This window comes from Ascaphus truei, assembly GCF_040206685.1.
Source record: "Ascaphus truei isolate aAscTru1 chromosome 3 unlocalized genomic scaffold, aAscTru1.hap1 SUPER_3_unloc_12, whole genome shotgun sequence".
Lineage (NCBI taxonomy): Eukaryota > Metazoa > Chordata > Amphibia > Anura > Ascaphidae > Ascaphus > Ascaphus truei.
Window position 1 is genome coordinate 378,882 of NW_027453824.1, and position 19,448 is coordinate 398,329.

The following is a 19,448-nucleotide window of genomic DNA, read 5'->3' on the forward strand; positions in this document are numbered from 1 at the left end:
CCTCTCCAGGTATACACACACACACACACACACACACACACACACAGTAACCCCTCCCTCTCCAGGTATACACACACACACACACAGTAACCCCTCCCTCTCCAGGTATACACACACACACACACACACACACACACAGTAACCCCTCCCTCTCCAGGTATACACACACACACACACAGTAACCCCTCCCTCTCCAGGTATACACACACACACACACACACACACAGTAACCCCTCCCTCTCCAAGTATGCGCACACACGCACACAGCAACCCGTCCCTCTCCAGGTATACACACACACACACACACACAGTAACCCCTCCCCCTCCAGGTATGCGCACACACACACGCACAGTAATCCCTCCCACTCTAGGTATACACACACACACACACACACACACACACACAGTAACCCCTCCCTCTCCAGGTATACACACACACAGTAACCTCTCCCTTTCACACACCGGGCTCTCTGCACCTCTAGGACAGGTATACACACACACACACACACACACACACACACACAATGGGCTCTCTGCACCTCTAGGACTGGTACACACACACACAAAATGGGCTCTCCGTACCTCTAGGACTGGTACACACACATATACACACACACACACACACACACAATGGGCTCTCTGCACCTCTAGGACTGGTACACACACAATGGGCTCTCTGCACCTCTAGGACTAGTACACACACACACAATGGGCTCTCTGCACCTCTAGGACTGGTACACACACACAATGGGCTCTCTGCACCTCTAGGACTGGTACACACACACAATGGGCTCTCTGCACCTCTAGGACTGGTACACACACACACACAATGGGCTCTCTGCACCTCTAGGACTGGTACACACACACACACACACACACACACAATGGGCTCTCTGCACCTCTAGGACTGGTACACACACACACACACAATGAGCTCTCTGCACCTCTAGGACTGGTACACACACACACATACAATGGGCTCTCTGCACCTCTAGGACAGGTATACACACACACAATGGGCTCTCTGCACCTCTAGGACTGGTACACACACAATGGGCTCTCTGCACCTCTAGGACTGGTACACACACAATGGGCTCTCTGCACCTCTAGGACTGGTACACACACACACACACAATGGGCTATCTGCACCTCTAGGACTGGTACACACACACACACACAATGGGCTCTCTGCACCTCTAGGACTGGTACACACACACACACACAATGGGCTCTCTGCACCTCTAGGACTGGTACACACACACACAATGGGCTCTCTGCACCTCTAGGACTGGTACACACACACATACAATGGGCTCTCTGCACCTCTAGGACAGGTATACACACACAATGGGCTCTCTGCACCTCTAGGACAGGTATACACACACAATGGGCTCTCTGCACCTCTAGGACAGGTATACACACACAATGGGCTCTCTGCACCTCTAGGACAGGTATACACACACAATGGGCTCTCTGCACCTCTAGGACAGGTATACACACACAATGGGCTCTCTGCACCTCTAGGACAGGTATACACACACAATGGGCTCTCTGCACCTCTAGGACAGGTACACACACACAATAGGCTCTCTGCACCTCTAGGACAGGTACACACACACAATGGGCTCTCTGCACCTCTAGGACAGGTACACACACACACACACACACACAATGGGCTCTCTGCACCTCTAGGACAGGTACACACACAATGGGCTCTCTGCACCTCTAGGACAGGTATACACACACAATGGGCTCTCTGTACCTCTAGGACAGGTATACACACACAATGGGCTCTCTGCACCTCTAGGACAGGTATACACACACAATGGGCTCTCTGTACTTCTAGGACAGGTATACACACACAATGGGCTCTCTGTACCTCTGGGACAGGTATACACACACAATGGGCTCTCTGCACCTCTAGGACAGGTATACACACACAATGGGCTCTCTGCACCTCTAGGACAGGGACACACAATGGGCTCTCTGCACCTCTAGGACAGGTACACACAATGGGCTCTCTGCACCTCTAGGACAGGTACACACAATGGGCTCTCTGCACCTCTAGGACAGGTATACACACAATGGGCTCTCTGCACCTCTAGGACAGGTATACACACAATGGGCTCTCTGCACCTCTAGGACAGGTATACACACAATGGGCTCTCTGCACCTCTAGGACAGGTATACACACACAATGGGCTCTCTGCACCTCTAGGACAGGTACACACACACACACAATGGGCTCTCTGCACCTCTACGACAGGTATACACACACAATGGGCTCTCTGCACCTCTAGGACAGGTATGCGCACGCCGGGATCTCCGCACACACCGGGGTCTCCGCACCTCTAGGACAGGTATGCACACACCGGGCTCTTCACACCTCTAGGACAGGTATGCGCGCGCCGGGGTCTCCGCACCTCTAGGACAGGTATGCGCGCGCCGGGCTCTCCGCACCTCTAGGACAGGTATACACACACAATGGGCTCTCTGCACCTCTAGGACAGGTACACACAATGGGCTCTCTGCACCTCTAGGACAGGTATACACACACAATGGGCTCTCTGCACCTCTAGGACAGGTATACACACACAATGGGCTCTCTGCACCTCTAGGACAGGTATACACACACAATGGGCTCTCTGCACCTCTAGGACAGGTACACACACACACACACAATGGGCTCTCTGCACCTCTAGGACAGGTATACACACACAATGGGCTCTCTGCACCTCTAGGGCAGGTACACACACACACACACAATGGGCTCTCTGCACCTCTAGGACAGGTACACACACACACACACACAATGGGCTTTCTGCACCTCTAGGACAGGTACACACACACAATGGGCTCTCTGCACCTCTAGGACAGGTACACACACACAATGGGCTCTCTGCACCTCTAGGACAGGTATACACACACAATGGGCTCTCTGCACCTCTAGGACAGGTATACACACACAATGGGCTCTCTGCACCTCTAGGACAGGTATACACACACAATGGGCTCTCTGCACCTCTAGGACAGGTACACACACACACACACAATGGGCTCTCTGCACCTCTAGGACAGGTATACACACACAATGGGCTCTCTGCACCTCTAGGGCAGGTACACACACACACACACACAATGGGCTCTCTGCACCTCTAGGACAGGTACACACACACACAATGGGCTTTCTGCACCTCTAGGACAGGTACACACACACAATGGGCTCTCTGCACCTCTAGGACAGGTACACACACACAATGGGCTCTCTGCACCTCTAGGATAGGTACACACACACACACACAATGGGCTCTCTGCACCTCTAGGACAGGTATACACACACACACAATGGGCTCTCTGCACCTCTAGGACAGGTATACACACACAATGGGCTCTCTGCACCTCTAGGACAGGTACACACACACACACACAATGGGCTCTCTGCACCTCTAGGACAGGTATGCACACACCGGGATCTCCGCACACACCGGGGTCTCCGCACCTCTAGGACAGGTATGCACACACCGGGCTCTTCACACCTCTAGGACAGGTATGCGCGCGCCGGGGTCTCCGCACCTCTAGGACAGGTATGCGCGCGCCGGGCTCTCCGCACCTCTAGGACAGGTATACACACACAATGGGCTCTCTGCACCTCTAGGACAGGTACACACAATGGGCTCTCTGCACCTCTAGGACAGGTATACACACACAATGGGCTCTCTGCACCTCTAGGACAGGTATACACACACAATGGGCTCTCTGCACCTCTAGGACAGGTATACACACACAATGGGCTCTCTGCACCTCTAGGACAGGTACACACACACACACACAATGGGCTCTCTGCACCTCTAGGACAGGTATACACACACAATGGGCTCTCTGCACCTCTAGGGCAGGTACACACACACACACACACAATGGGCTCTCTGCACCTCTAGGACAGGTACACACACACACACACACAATGGGCTTTCTGCACCTCTAGGACAGGTACACACACACAATGGGCTCTCTGCACCTCTAGGACAGGTACACACACACAATGGGCTCTCTGCACCTCTAGGATAGGTACACACACACACACACAATGGGCTCTCTGCACCTCTAGGACAGGTATACACACACACACACAATGGGCTCTCTGCACCTCTAGGACAGGTATACACACACAATGGGCTCTCTGCACCTCTAGGACAGGTACACACACACACACACAATGGGCTCTCTGCACCTCTAGGACAGGTATGCACACACCGGGATCTCCGCACACACCGGGGTCTCCGCACCTCTAGGACAGGTATGCACACACCGGGCTCTTCACACCTCTAGGACAGGTATGCGCGCGCCGGGGTCTCCGCACCTCTAGGACAGGTATGCGCGCGCCGGGCTCTCCGCACCTCTAGGACAGGTATACACACACAATGGGCTCTCTGCACCTCTAGGACAGGTACACACAATGGGCTCTCTGCACCTCTAGGACAGGTATACACACACAATGGGCTCTCTGCACCTCTAGGACAGGTATACACACACAATGGGCTCTCTGCACCTCTAGGACAGGTATACACACACAATGGGCTCTCTGCACCTCTAGGACAGGTACACACACACACACACAATGGGCTCTCTGCACCTCTAGGACAGGTATACACACACAATGGGCTCTCTGCACCTCTAGGGCAGGTACACACACACACACACAATGGGCTCTCTGCACCTCTAGGACAGGTACACACACACACACACAATGGGCTTTCTGCACCTCTAGGACAGGTACACACACACAATGGGCTCTCTGCACCTCTAGGACAGGTACACACACACAATGGGCTCTCTGCACCTCTAGGACAGGTACACACACACAATGGGCTCTCTGCACCTCTAGGACAGGTATACACACACAATGGGCTCTCTGCACCTCTAGGACAGGTATACACACACAATGGGCTCTCTGCACCTCTAGGACAGGTACACACACACACACACACAATGGGCTCTCTGCACCTCTAGGACAGGTATACACACACAATGGGCTCTCTGCACCTCTAGGGCAGGTACACACACACACACACACAATGGGCTCTCTGCACCTCTAGGACAGGTACACACACACACACACAATGGGCTTTCTGCACCTCTAGGACAGGTACACACACACAATGGGCTCTCTGCACCTCTAGGACAGGTACACACACACAATGGGCTCTCTGCACCTCTAGGATAGGTACACACACACACACACAATGGGCTCTCTGCACCTCTAGGATAGGTACACACACACACACACAATGGGCTCTCTGCACCTCTAGGACAGGTATACACACACAATGGGCTCTCTGCACCTCTAGGACAGGTACACACACACACACACAATGGGCTCTCTGCACCTCTAGGACAGGTATACACACACAATGGGCTCTCTGCACCTCTAGGGCAGGTACACACACACACACACACAATGGGCTCTCTGCACCTCTAGGACAGGTACACACACACACACACAATGGGCTTTCTGCACCTCTAGGACAGGTACACACACACAATGGGCTCTCTGCACCTCTAGGACAGGTACACACACACAATGGGCTCTCTGCACCTCTAGGATAGGTACACACACACACACACAATGGGCTCTCTGCACCTCTAGGACAGGTATACATACACCGGGCTCTCCGCACCTCTAGGACAGGTATGCGCGCGCGCCGGGGTCTCCGCACCTCTAGGACAGGTATGCGCGCGCCGGGGTCTCCGCACCTCTAGGACAGGTATGCGCGCGCCGGGGTCTCCGCACCTCTAGGACAGGTCGGCGCGCGCCGGGGTCTCCGCACCTCTAGGACTCCCTCGCGTCTGGTTGCAGCAGCCGCACAGTTCCCCACGCGCACACAGCACAAAGTGATCTGATTGGTCGGCACGTGGAGGGGGCGGGGACTCTGCGTTCCTATTGGTCAGGCTGTAGGCGGTGGCCGAGAGTGCGCCTGCTGATTGGTCTAGACTATGTGAGGAGGCGTGGTTTGCATTTAGCGATTAGAGCCAATCAGGACAGACAACGTCCGTCCCGCAGAGGGGCGTGGCTAAACCTGGGAGAGCGGAGTGGGAGGAGCAGGGGGCGGGGCAGGAGAGGGCAGGGGGCGGGGAAGAAGAGGGCAGGGGGCGGGGCAGGAGAGGGCAGGGGGCGGGGCAGGAGAGGGCAGGGGGCGGGGCAGGAGCGGGCAGGGGGCGGGGCAGGAGAGGGCAGGGGGCGGGGCAGGAGAGGGCAGGGGGCGGGGCAGGAGAGGGCAGGGGGCGGGGCAGGAGAGGGCAGGGCAGGAGAGGGCAGGAGAGGGCAGGGCAGGGCAGGAGAGGGCAGGGCAGGGCAGGAGAGGGCAGGGCAGGAGAGGGCAGGGCAGGGCAGGAGAGGGCAGGGAGGGCAAGGCAGGAGAGGGCAGGGAGGGCAGGGCAGGAGAGGGCAGGGCAGGAGAGGGCAGGGAGGGCAGGGCAGGAGAGGGCAGGGCAGGAGAGGGCAGGGCAGGAGAGGGCAGGGAGGGCAGGGCAGGAGAGGGCAGGGCAGGGCAGGAGAGGGCAGGGCAGGGCAGGAGAGGGCAGGGAGGGCAGGGCAGGAGAGGGCAGGGAGGGCAGGGCAGGAGAGGGCAGGGAGGGCAGGGCAGGAGAGGGCAGGGCAGGAGAGGGCAGGGCAGGGCAGGAGAGGGCAGGGCAGGAGAGGGCAGGAGAGGGCAGGGCAGGAGAGGAGAGGGCAGGGCAGGAGAGGGCAGGGCAGGGCAGGGCAGGAGAGGGCAGGGCAGAGCAGGAGAGGGCAGGGCAGGGCAGGAGAGGGCAGGGCAGGGCAGGAGAGGGCAGGGCAGGAGAGGGCAGGGCAGGAGAGGACAGGGCAGGAGAGGACAGGGCAGGGCAGGACAGGGCAGGGCAGGGCAGGAGAGGGCAGGGCAGGAGAGGGCAGGGCAGGAGAGGACAGGGCAGGGCAGGAGAGGACAGGGCAGGAGAGGGCAGGGCAGGGCAGGAGAGGGCAGGGCAGGGCAGGGCAGGAGAGGGCAGGGCAGGGCAGCCTCCTCTCTCCGCAAGGTGTCATAACAATGGCAAGATAACAATGGAAACCTATGTAGAAGCGAAAACCCTTCTGCTGCAACCCCAATTAGGGACTGTCCAGGGGCAGGAGAAGGGGGAGCGAGGGGTTAACAGAACAATAACAGTCGAGCGCTAAAGCTGATCGGTATAAATAGCAAACCCACAGTGCGGTTAGGTACAGAGCCCCCACAGTGCGGTTAGGTACAGAGCCCCCACAGTGCGGTTAGGTACAGAGCCCCCACAGTGCGGTTAGGTACAGAGCCCCCACAGTGCGGTTAGGTACAGAGCCCCCACAGTGCGGTTAGGTACAGAGCCCCCACAGTGCGGTTAGGTACAGAGCCCCACAGTGCGGTTAGGTACAGAGCCCCCACAGTGCGGTTAGGTACAGAGCCCCCACAGTGCGGTTAGGTACAGAGCCCCCACAGTGCGGTTAGGTACAGAGCCCCCACAGTGCGGTTAGGTACAGAGCCCCCACAGTGCGGTTAGGTACAGAGCCCCCACAGTGCGGTTAGGTACAGAGCCCCCACAGTGCGGTTAGGTACAGAGCCCCCACAGTGCGGTTAGGTACAGAGCCCCCACAGTGCGGTTAGGTACAGAGCCCCCACAGTGCGGTTAGGTACAGAGCCCCCACAGTGCGGTTAGGTACAGAGCCCCCACAGTGCGGTTAGGTACAGAGCCCCCACAGTGCGGTTAGGTACAGAGCCCCCACAGTGCGGTTAGGTACAGAGCCCCCACAGTGCGGTTAGGTACAGAGCCCCCACAGTGCGGTTAGGTACAGAGCCCCCACAGTGCGGTTAGGTACAGAGCCCCCACAGTGCGGTTAGGTACAGACCCCCCACAGTGCGGTTAGGTACAGAGCCCCCACAGTGCGGTTAGGTACAGAGCCCCCACAGTGCGGTTAGGTACAGAGCCCCCACAGTGCGGTTAGGTACAGAGCCCCCACAGTGCGGTTAGGTACAGAGCCCCCACAGTGCGGTTAGGTACAGAGCCCCCACAGTGCGGTTAGGTACAGTGCCCCCACAGTGCGGTTAGGTACAGAGCCCCCACAGTGCGGTTAGGTACAGAGCCCCCACAGTGCGGTTAGGTACAGAGCCCCCACAGTGCGGTTAGGTACAGAGCCCCCACAGTGCGGTTAGGTACAGAGCCCCCACAGTGCGGTTAGGTACAGAGCCCCCACAGTGCGGTTAGGTACAGACCCCCCACAGTGCGGTTAGGTACAGACCCCCCACAGTGCGGTTAGGTACAGAGCCCCCACAGTGCGGTTAGGTACAGAGCCCCCACAGTGCGGTTAGGTACAGAGCCCCCACAGTGCGGTTAGGTACAGAGCCCCCACAGTGCGGTTAGGTACAGAGCCCCCACAGTGCGGTTAGGTACAGTGCCCCCACAGTGCGGTTAGGTACAGAGCCCCCACAGTGCGGTTAGGTACAGAGCCCCCACAGTGCGGTTAGGTACAGAGCCCCCACAGTGCGGTTAGGTACAGAGCCCCCACAGTGCGGTTAGGTACAGAGCCCCCACAGTGCGGTTAGGTACAGAGCCCCCACAGTGCGGTTAGGTACAGAGCCCCCACAGTGCGGTTAGGTACAGAGCCCCCACAGTGCGGTTAGGTACAGAGCCCCCACAGTGCGGTTAGGTACAGAGCCCCCACAGTGCGGTTAGGTACAGAGCCCCCACAGTGCGGTTAGGTACAGAGCCCCCACAGTGCGGTTAGGTACAGAGCCCCCACAGTGCGGTTAGGTACAGAGCCCCCACAGTGCGGTTAGGTACAGAGCCCCCACAGTGCGGTTAGGTACAGAGCCCCCACAGTGCGGTTAGGTACAGAGCCCCCACAGTGCGGTTAGGTACAGTGCCCCCACAGTGCGGTTAGGTACAGAGCCCCCACAGTGCGGTTAGGTACAGAGCCCCCACAGTGCGGTTAGGTACAGAGCCCCCACAGTGCGGTTAGGTACAGAGCCCCCACAGTGCGGTTAGGTACAGAGCCCCCACAGTGCGGTTAGGTACAGAGCCCCCACAGTGCGGTTAGGTACAGAGCCCCCACAGTGCGGTTAGGTACAGAGCCCCCACAGTGCGGTTAGGTACAGAGCCCCCACAGTGCGGTTAGGTACAGAGCCCCCACAGTGCGGTTAGGTACAGAGCCCCCACAGTGCGGTTAGGTACAGAGCCCCCACAGTGCGGTTAGGTACAGAGCCCCCACAGTGCGGTTAGGTACAGAGCCCCCACAGTGCGGTTAGGTACAGAGCCCCCACAGTGCGGTTAGGTACAGAGCCCCCACAGTGCGGTTAGGTACAGAGCCCCCACAGTGCGGTTAGGTACAGAGCCCCCACAGTGCGGTTAGGTACAGAGCCCCCACAGTGCGGTTAGGTACAGAGCCCCCACAGTGCGGTTAGGTACAGAGCCCTCACAGTGCGGTTAGGTACAGAGCCTCTACAGTGCGGTTAGGTACAGAGCCTCCACAGTGCGGTTAGGTACAGAGCCCCCACAGTGCGGTTAGGTACAGAGCCCCCACAGTGCGGTTAGGTACAGAGCCCCCACAGTGCGGTTAGGTACAGAGCCCCCACAGTGCGGTTAGGTACAGAGCCCCCACAGTGCGGTTAGGTACAGAGCCCCCACAGTGCGGTTAGGTACAGAGCCCCCACAGTGCGGTTAGGTACAGAGCCCCCACAGTGCGGTTAGGTACAAAGCCCCCACAGTGCGGTTAGGTACAGAGCCCCCACAGTGCGGTTAGGTACAGAGCCCCCACAGTGCGGTTAGGTACAGACCCCCCACAGTGCGGTTAGGTACAGAGCCCTCACAGTGCGGTTAGGTACAGAGCCCCCACAGTGCGGTTAGGTACAGAGCCCCCACAGTGCGGTTAGGTACAGAGCCCCCACAGTGCGGTTAGGTACAGAGCCCCCACAGTGCGGTTAGGTACAGAGCCCCCACAGTGCGGTTAGGTACAGAGCCCCCACAGTGCGGTTAGGTACAGAGCCCCCACAGTGCGGTTAGGTACAGAGCCCCCACAGTGCGGTTAGGTACAGAGCCCCCACAGTGCGGTTAGGTACAGAGTCCCCACAGTGCGGTTAGGTACAGAGCCCCCACAGTGCGGTTAGGTACAGAGCCCCCACAGTGCGGTTAGGTACAGTGTCCCCACAGTGCGGTTAGGTACAGAGCCCCCACAGTGCGGTTAGGTACAGACCCCCCACAGTGCGGTTAGGTACAGAGCCCCCACAGTGCGGTTAGGTACAGAGCCCCCACAGTGCGGTTAGGTACAGAGCCCCCACAGTGCGGTTAGGTACAGAGCCCCCACAGTGCGGTTAGGTACAGAGCCCCCACAGTGCGGTTAGGTACAGAGCCCTCACAGTGCGGTTAGGTACAGAGCCCCCACAGTGCGGTTAGGTACAGAGCCCCCACAGTGCGGTTAGGTACAGAGCCCCCACAGTGCGGTTAGGTACAGAGCCCCCACAGTGCGGTTAGGTACAGAGCCCCCACAGTGCGGTTAGGTACAGAGCCCCCACAGTGCGGTTAGGTACAGAGCCCCCACAGTGCGGTTAGGTACAGAGCCCTCACAGTGCGGTTAGGTACAGAGCCCCCACAGTGCGGTTAGGTACAGAGCCCCCACAGTGCGGTTAGGTACAGAGCCCTCACAGTGCGGTTAGGTACAGAGCCCCCACAGTGCGGTTAGGTACAGAGCCCCCACAGTGCGGTTAGGTACAGAGCCCCCACAGTGCGGTTAGGTACAGAGCCCCCACAGTGCGGTTAGGTACAGAGCCCCCACAGTGCGGTTAGGTACAGAGCCCCTAAAGCCGCAATTAGAGTGGCTTTAGTAGGGGCTCGTCTACGCTTCTGCGCGCTTGCGGAAGCGCAGGTCTTAGGGAAATTTAACATTTCCCCGCTTGCCGGAGCGCAGGGCCGGTCACGTGAGCGGTTCGCCCAATGAGGGCGAACCAGCTCCGTGACGTCACTGGCCCGCCCCCTGACGGAGCGCAGGGAAAGCACCCTCAAGGCCAGGGAAAGCACCCGCTTTCCCTGAGCCTCAGCGAGCCTCAGCACGCAAGCGGGGAGCTTGTCCGAGGCCTAATTGGGGTGCAGCAGAAGGGTTTTCGCTTCTACATAGGTTTCCCCTCATCATTGCATAGGGGCACCTATCGTCATCTACTGGTAATGTACACTTATTGTCTCTTTCTTGTTGGGTTTGCTTTTGCAGGTCAGCGCCTAGGTTTTTCTGTTCTTACATTTATGGGGATTGACCTACTAAAGCCAGGTCCTCGAGGTGGCGACTGGGATCAGGAGTTACTCAGAAGAGAGTCCAGATGGATTTCCAATCTGGATACCCTCACCCCCAAAGGACTTAATGAGGGTTTTGTTTACTCCCCCTTTATATGATCCCACTCCATGGCGTACACGTACTTGTCCACTGCAATATATATATATATATATATACTACCTCTGGTACAGATATGGTCAACAGGGACCCTGCCACATACTTACCCGAATGAGCTTTGTGAGTGCAGACATTGCAGACCCCCCGCGATCCTGTAACACAGGATGCAGTTGGTAAACATTTAGCCATTTACCAACCAACTCATCGTTTGAAGTGGATGCGACAGACCATTCACTTTAAGGGTTTTGAGCAGCAATTTTATTCGCTGTTACACAAAAATGTAGTCACTATATGGTTACACACCTGGCACTTTATTGAAAGTTTTTATGATATATTCACTATTTGACGGCACTATTATATGCCCTTTATCACTGCGCCGACCTTTTTGCACTTTGTTGCACTTATTTTTAGGTTCCATGACAGGTATTCGCACAAGCCTTTTTTGAGTCGTCCTGAGGCCGCTCCTCAAGGGGAGGGCGGGTACTGTAAGGAATCGGGGAACACGTCCCTGCGACTAGTTCCCTCCTTATCTCCTGCTCCACACACCTCCGCGCCGCTTACAGAGCGCGCTCGCACACAGAGGTTTTCTAACACCTCTACAGAGCTTGGTCCCACCCCTGTTCATGTCACGCGTCACTCACACGTGGCGCGCTCATGCGGCGATCTTGCACCGCTCCCCAGCTGCGAGGCAACAGCCGTAACAATGCCCACCTGTCTCCTGCGCTCTGCGCCCAATCACAGCTCCCGCGGGGGGCATGCCTCCGCTCCGCCTCTTATTCTCATTGTTCCAGCCCTCCTATTTAATCCCTACTTTCTCAGTCACACATTGCTGAGCATAGACCATTGCAGCTTTGCATTCCTGCATTGCCTTGCCTCGTGCTGTACCTCTCTTGCTTCCAGTTAAGGTCCCTGTAACAGGGGAGTTATCCCTGTTCAGGTAATGTGCCTCTAATCCAGCAGTGTGGTGGTTAACTGCTGGTAGTCAATTAACAAACACCACCTGCCTGATTAGATTGCTTAGAAAAGCCTGTCTTTTGAGACAGGAAGTGAAACTCCTTAGCTCACACCTGAGCTGAACTTGGAGACAGGGCAGAGATTCCTTAGTCCACAACTGGGCTGAACCAAGGAAGGACAGATGTCTTGAGCGACAAGCTGAACACAAGACAAAGGGGACACGATTCTAACCTGGAGCCTAATATTTCCTGTGCACACAAGGGTGCGGATCCAAGAGAGCAGAGAAGCTTCCCCTACAGCAGCCAGCTAACAGATAAGACTTTCAATTATAAGACTTTTTATATCTGTTCATTTCATGCTATGTGTTTGGGGCTGGGAGACATGCTTATCTAAAGGGAGTTGTGGATTGCATAGTATTTCACTAGAAATACTCCCAAGTGAATAGAAGCTTTGTTTACCCCTTGTTTGGATGGTTTCCTGATGTTAAGGAAACAGGCGCAATAAAAGCCTTATTTAATTTCACCATAACCAGTCTCCCTTGCATACATCTGTGAGCGTCCGCCTACAATCCCCTGATTTTATTAATCCCAAATGCTCTAGAATTATGGTCTTAAGAGCTCGTATGGTCCTCCTCACATATCTTTTGTCACACCCGCATATGATAAGATATACGACAAACTGACTTTTACAATTTATAAAACCATTAACATAGAATTTTTTTGGCATTATTGTTTATCTGTGTGGCCTTCAAAAGTGGTGAACTATCAAGCAAAAAGGTAGAGGGTTTCATGTACTGTATCGACATGCGCTGCATAGACCACATTGGAAGGAGCCTTTAGTAGGAAAAGATTTCTTACCCATGCAAGGGACATTCAGGTCACCAGGGGAAATATAGGAGCCCACAGTTCTTGCCCTACGAAATACAAATTTTGGACCTGACTCAATGTATTTATTCAGAACAGGGTCCATGGATAAAATATTCCAATGTTTAGAAATATTCCCACTTTGTTTGTTATATTGTGAAATAAAGAGTGGACCATTGTTGTTGAATTTATTATGTCCCTGTTGATCTGGACCACTCCTCTTGTGAGCGCTAGTACCTGGGTCAAGACGAGTATATCTGCCCTTCCAAGTGGGTATTAAGGAAGATCTCTCTGCATTTAAAGCAGTCTCAAATGCCTCAGTAATGCCCTTCATAGGGTATCCCCTGTCCAAAAACCGCTGGCATAAGTCCCCAGACTGAGAAAGGAAGCACTCTAATATTGAGCAATTCCTTCTCAGCCTGAGGAACTGTCCCTTGGGCATAGCCCGGGGTTTGTGGCAGCTGTCCGCCCTCAGGAACGTGTTCCTAGAATACTTTTTTCCTGAACACGTCTGTCTGTATGACTTTATTCATATCTACAAATAACTGAAGATCCAGAAATTCAATGTGGTGTGGGTGAAAATTAAGAGTGAATTTAAGCTTATCATTATTATTTAAATAATTAACAAAGGCGTGAAGTGCAATAACGTCCCCTTTCCAAATAATAATTAAATCATCCACAAATCTTTTGTAAAAAATTATATTTTTGCAAGTGCAAGAAATGCAAGAAAAAATAAATTGTGATTCCCACCACCCCATAAAGAGATTTGCACAAGATGGAGCAAAGCTCGTGCCCATAGCAGAGCCAATTAATTGTAAATAAAATTTGTGATTAAAAGTGAAAAACCTGTGTGTGAGAAGAAACAAAATTGCATCCAAAATAAACGAAGATTGAAAAATTTAAATTTCTGGTATCTCAATAAAATGGCGGACAGCCTCCACCCCATGGTCATGTTGTATAACTGAATAGAGGGATACCACATCAAGTGCGACCCACAAGCAATGATCGTCCCAAGTGACAAATTTGAGTTGACTCAAGAGATCCCCTGAGTCCAAAATAAATGTGGGTAGTTTCCTAACAAAAGGTTGGAGGAATTCATTAACATATCAAGAAAGACCACCTCCCAAAGATCCAATACTGGAGACTATTGGCCGACCAGGAGGGTCGACCAATGCCTTATGGATCTTTGGGAGATGGTGGAAGATAGGATGGGGCAGAATAATTAATTGAACCTCTTTACTAGAGAGAACTTCCATAATAACGCCTGAGTCTACAAGAGCTTCCAAATATAATGAAGTAGGGTCTGTTGGTAGTACAGAGTAGGACGAGATATTGTCAAGTTGGTGTAATGCCTCCCTGACGTAGTCATCTCTACTCTGCACTACCACAGCACCCCCTTTATCCGCACTTTTTATTACCAATGATGAATTATCTTGAAGAGACTTTAGAGCAATACGCTCATCCTGGGTCAAGTTATCCTGATTAATGCGTGAAAAGGAGAACCCTTGAGCAAAAAGACGAAGGTCCCTTATAACCAAATTTTCAAACATAGTCAGAAATTGACCTTTAACATGAGTGGGGTAAAAAATGGAGCTCCTTTTAAGACCATGTAGCGGTAGCGCGCCATGTTCACAACCTACACAGGCGTGACCCTAAAGTTCTTACATTTATGGGGATTGGCCTACTAAAGCCAGGTCCTCGAGGTGGCGACAGGGATCAGGAGTTACTCAGAAGACAGTCAAGATGGATTTTCAATCTGGATATCCTCACCCCCAAATGACTTAATGAGGGTTTTGTTTACTCCCCCTTTATATGATCCCACTCCATGGCATACACGTACTTGTTGTCACGGGAGGGCAGGCCAAATACACATTTATATTTAAGGGATCAGTCACAAGGCAAAACAGGCAGTAAAATAAATTGCGGTTTATTCGGCTAAGACCTCGGAAACACACAGAAATACAAGAAACAGAGAATATACACACTTACGGGGGTCTGGGGAAGAGATCTACCCTTTCCTAATTGCAAGGCGCCTGCTTCAGCAAAGGCTTACCTTGATAGGACCTTGGGCTCCTGGACCGAAATCCAGCCTGCTGGCTAGGCCTCCCCATGCTTCCAGGTGTGAATAGCTCTTTCACAGAAGCATCATAAGTGAGAGGCCGCCAGCAGCTGCTTGTCTTCAGATCTCCAACAAGAAAAAGAGAGAGAGCTGCTTTTACAGCACGCTCTTATATAGGCTGGATTCCTATCTACATCATTGAGGAGTGTAATAGCCAATTAAAGCAGGGATTGAAATTACGCATTTCCTGATAGGAGGGATAAATTCAAAACTTGCCAATAGAAACCTTGCTTATCAGTTTTGACATCCAGGGCCGTTTTTTCCCTGGCTCCGCTGTGTCTACGTAAAACAAAGACATCCTAATCTGAACATCCTGCTCACCAAATGGTTTCCCCCCTCTGCCATTCCTCTCCTCTTTGAACTATGGAATCTATGCAAACTAGCCAGCATATTACCCATATGCCTGTGCTTTCTGTATAGAAGGGTGAACCTCCTAGAAGGTAGGTGAAGCGGAGCACAGCGGTGCCGAATAGGATGTTGCAGGATACCAGCCAGTAGATAAAAACTTCTTTATTGAAACAACATGGTGCAGACAGGAGGAAAGGCTCTTACGCGTTTCACGCCACGGTTGGTGCTTCGTCAGAGAGTACAGAGTGTACAAGAAGTGCCCCTTCTTATACCCCATGCTGCACGCCAAAAATGACACGATACAGCCTCATCCCATTACCGGAAGTGACGCACCTGTATACCGGCAATCTTCACACCGGAAGTGGCGTAGCGGGATAAGCCGCGCTGACGGATGTTTACAAACATTAGTAGTTGTCATAGAAATGACACGGTCGCGTCACTGCCCGGCGGAGGCTGATTAAAAAAACTATACAAAGAAGGGAACTATATGTAAATACCCCGCAAATAGAGATAATAATCAGCTATCAATGCGGTGGTATATTAATGAAACAAATACAATCACAAAAAACGAACAGTTGTCGGAGGAGACACGTATGGGTATATATAAAAATGATAGGTAGATCACTAAAGATACATGTTTGATATATTAGATAATAGTATCTATTTTATTAAATACAGTAAGTTATACTATAGTTCGATCAATCTACCTAGGAAAATCTTATTTCTCATGCTAAAAAGACATATAGCCAGCATAATCAATTAAGTCTATAAGTGTATGATGTAAGAGATTTTTTGCATGAATCTAGATTGGGAGTTGAAGCATTTTTTATAAATATTCATTAAAATTGAATTGTTCCACGATTTTCCCCTTCACACCCCCCCTCCCCCTCCCCCCTCCCCCCTCTCCCCTACCCCTTCCCCCCCCTTTTTAGGTACCCTGTTTATTGTATTCTATACCAGAATACAATGTAATATGGCTTTCTCTTATTTTTTATGAGGGTATATATACATAATTGCAATCTTAACCAGTATTGTATTGTATGTCTTATTTATATAGCACCATTAATGTACATAGCGCTTCACAGTAGTAATACATGTGGTAATCAAATAAATAACAGATAATATAAATAACAGATCATGGGAATAAGTGCTTTAGACATTTAGGAAGAGGAGTCCCTGCCCCGAGGAGCTTACAGTCTAATTGTGGGTAGGGAGAACGTACAGAGACAGTAGGAGGGAGTTCTGGTAAGTGCGTCTGCAGGGGGCCAAGCTTTATGTATCCTGTGTTCAGAATAGCCACAGTGCTATTCATATGCTTCTTTAAGCAAGTGTGTCTTAAGGTGGGTCTTAAAGGTGGATAGAGAGGGTGCTAGTCGGGTACTGAGGGGAAGGGCATTCCAGAGGTGTGGGGCAGTCAGTGAAAAAGGTTTAAGGCGGGAGAGGGCTTTAGATACAAAGGGGGTAGAAAGAAGACATCCTTGAGAAGAACGCAAGAGTCGGGATGGTGCAAAACGAGAAATTAGGGCTGAGATGTAAGGAGGGGCAGAAGAGTGTAAAGCTTTAAAAGTGAGGAGAAGAATGGAGTGTGAGATGCGGGATTTGATCGGAAGCCAGGAGAGGGATTTCATGAGGGGAGATGCTGAGACAGATCTGGGAAAGAGTAGAGTGATTCAGGCAGCAGCGTTAAGGATAGATTGTAGGGGAGACAGGTGAGAGGCAGGAAGGCCGGACAGCAGGAGGTTACAGTAATCAAGACGGGAGAGAATGAGGGCTTGAGTCAGAGTTTTAGCAGTCGAGCAACAGAGGAAAGGGCGTATCTTTGTTATATTGCGGAGGAAAAAGCAACAGGTTTTAGAAATGTTTTGAATGTGAGGGGCAAATGTGAGAGAGGAGTCAAGTGTGACCCCAAGGCAGCGTGCTTGGGCTACTAGGTGAATGATCGTAGTTCCAATAGTAATGTGGAAGGAGGTAGTAGGGCCAGGTTTGGGTGGAAGTATGAGGAGCTCTGATTTAGCCATGTTGAGTTAAGGCGACGGAGGGCCATCCAGGATGATATAGCAGAGAGACATTCAGAAACTCTGGTTTGTACAGCAGGTGTAAGGTCGGGTGTTGAGAAATATATTTGTGTTTCGTCAGCATAGAGGTGATAATTCAACCCAAAAGATGTTATTAGGTCACCTAGAGAGAGTGTGTACAGAGAAAAGAGAAGAGGTCCCAGGACAGAGCCCTGGGGTACCCCACAGAGAGATCAATAGAGGAGGAGGAGGTGTTGGCAGAAGAGACACTGAAAGTACGATGGGAGAGGTAGGATGAGATCCAGGATAGAGCTTTGTTCCGAATGCTAAGAGTATGGAGAATGTGAAGGAGAAGAGGGTGGTCCACGGTGTCAAATGCTGCAGAGAGGTCGAGTAATATGAGCAGAGTGTAATGACCTCTGTCTTTGGCAGCATGGAGGTCATCAGTTATTTTAGTGAGGGCTGTTTCCGTGGAGTGAGCAGTGCGGAAGCCAGATTGTAGAGGGTCTAGGAGAGAATAGGTGTTGAGAAAATGGAGCAAGCGAGAGAATACAAGACGTTCAAGGAGTTTAGAGGCAAAAGGCAGAGTATTGTGTTAGTTTGCTTCAGTCTCAGGTTTCCTGTAGACTAGAACACCTATTTTTGATTTAAAATAACTATTTTGATTTATTGTGTATATAATACTCTGTTAAACCTTATGATGAATTATTCGCGACTGAGCATTCTTTAATACCTGTATTCTTTTAACAATTGTATCCTATGATTCTTGGAGATTTTTGCTTCATTTCTCCATTATTCCCTCTATTACTAAGTGGTTTGGACTACCGATTATAATATATTATCATGATATGTTTATATAACTGCTTCTTATTGGACAGTATACTATCTGCCTGATTTACCCAGCCTTCTAGTATGTCTTCCCATTCAATAATCTACAGCTGAAATGATGTCATTTTATAGGGTTTCATTGATTAGTCACAAATGTTTCTTTCCCTGTTGCGTTATGTTTCGTGTTCATGTTTTTATCTACATTTGCCTTTTGGCAACATTGTTTTTTACATTATGTCACTTTGTTTTTAACATTATGTCACTTTGTTTTTAACATTACAGTATGTCACTTTGTTTTTAACATTATGTCACTTTGTTTTAACATTATGTCACTTTGTTTTTAACATTATGTCACTTTGTTTTTAACATTATGTCACTTTGTTTTTAACATTATGTCACTTTGTTTTTACATTATGTCACTTTGTTTTTAACATTACAGTACATTTATGTCACTTTGTTTTTAACATTATGTCACTTTGTTTTTACATTATGTCACTTTGTTTTTAACATTATGTCACTTTGTTTTTGTTTTTTTCCAAATTTTTTATTAGGCAGATAAGTCATTACATGGTATAAACATTGCAAGCAATATATCAGCCTAGTATACATTTTTTCTTTTTCTTGAGTGAGAAGAGAAAAGGAAAGACTCAAGGTCCCCCTGACCTACTGTGGTCCATCAGGGAGGCGCGAGTGTGGAAACAGAAAGGGAATAGAGTGGGGGTGTGGGGTGTGGGAGAGGGTGGGGTGTGGGGGGTGGGGGAGGCTGGAAGGGGTATGGCGGGAGGAGGCCTTGATCCCATATGCCATATTTATTTATTTATTTATTTTTCCCTAGTTTGGGCTCTAGTGTGGTTTTTGCCTCTAGTTTGTTAGGGGGTGTTTCGCCTTATATGCACCATGTGGGT

The 19,448-nt window shown here is 51.7% G+C and overlaps 1 protein-coding gene across 11 annotated transcripts in view; it reads right to left on the reverse strand.

Moving 5' to 3' along the window:
• The window catches only part of CBS (cystathionine beta-synthase), a 130,134-nt gene extending 116,850 nt beyond the window's left edge, over positions 1 to 13,284 (reverse strand). For 3 of the 11 annotated variants that reach the window (XM_075580550.1, XM_075580551.1, XM_075580560.1), the window contains exons 1-2: positions 13,228 to 13,284; positions 11,524 to 11,568 (exon numbers count right to left, since the gene is read on the reverse strand). In XM_075580550.1, coding sequence (XP_075436665.1) covers positions 11,524 to 11,568; positions 13,228 to 13,242 — 60 coding nt within the window. In that variant the 5' untranslated portion in view covers positions 13,243 to 13,284. Of the gene's footprint in view, positions 1 to 2,294; positions 2,326 to 2,349; positions 2,485 to 5,662; positions 5,887 to 11,523; positions 11,569 to 13,227 lie in introns of those variants that run through there. The other 8 variants (XM_075580558.1, XM_075580554.1, XM_075580555.1 and 5 more) reach the window with 8 other exon arrangements.
• Positions 13,285 to 19,448: the final 6,164 nt, after the last annotated feature.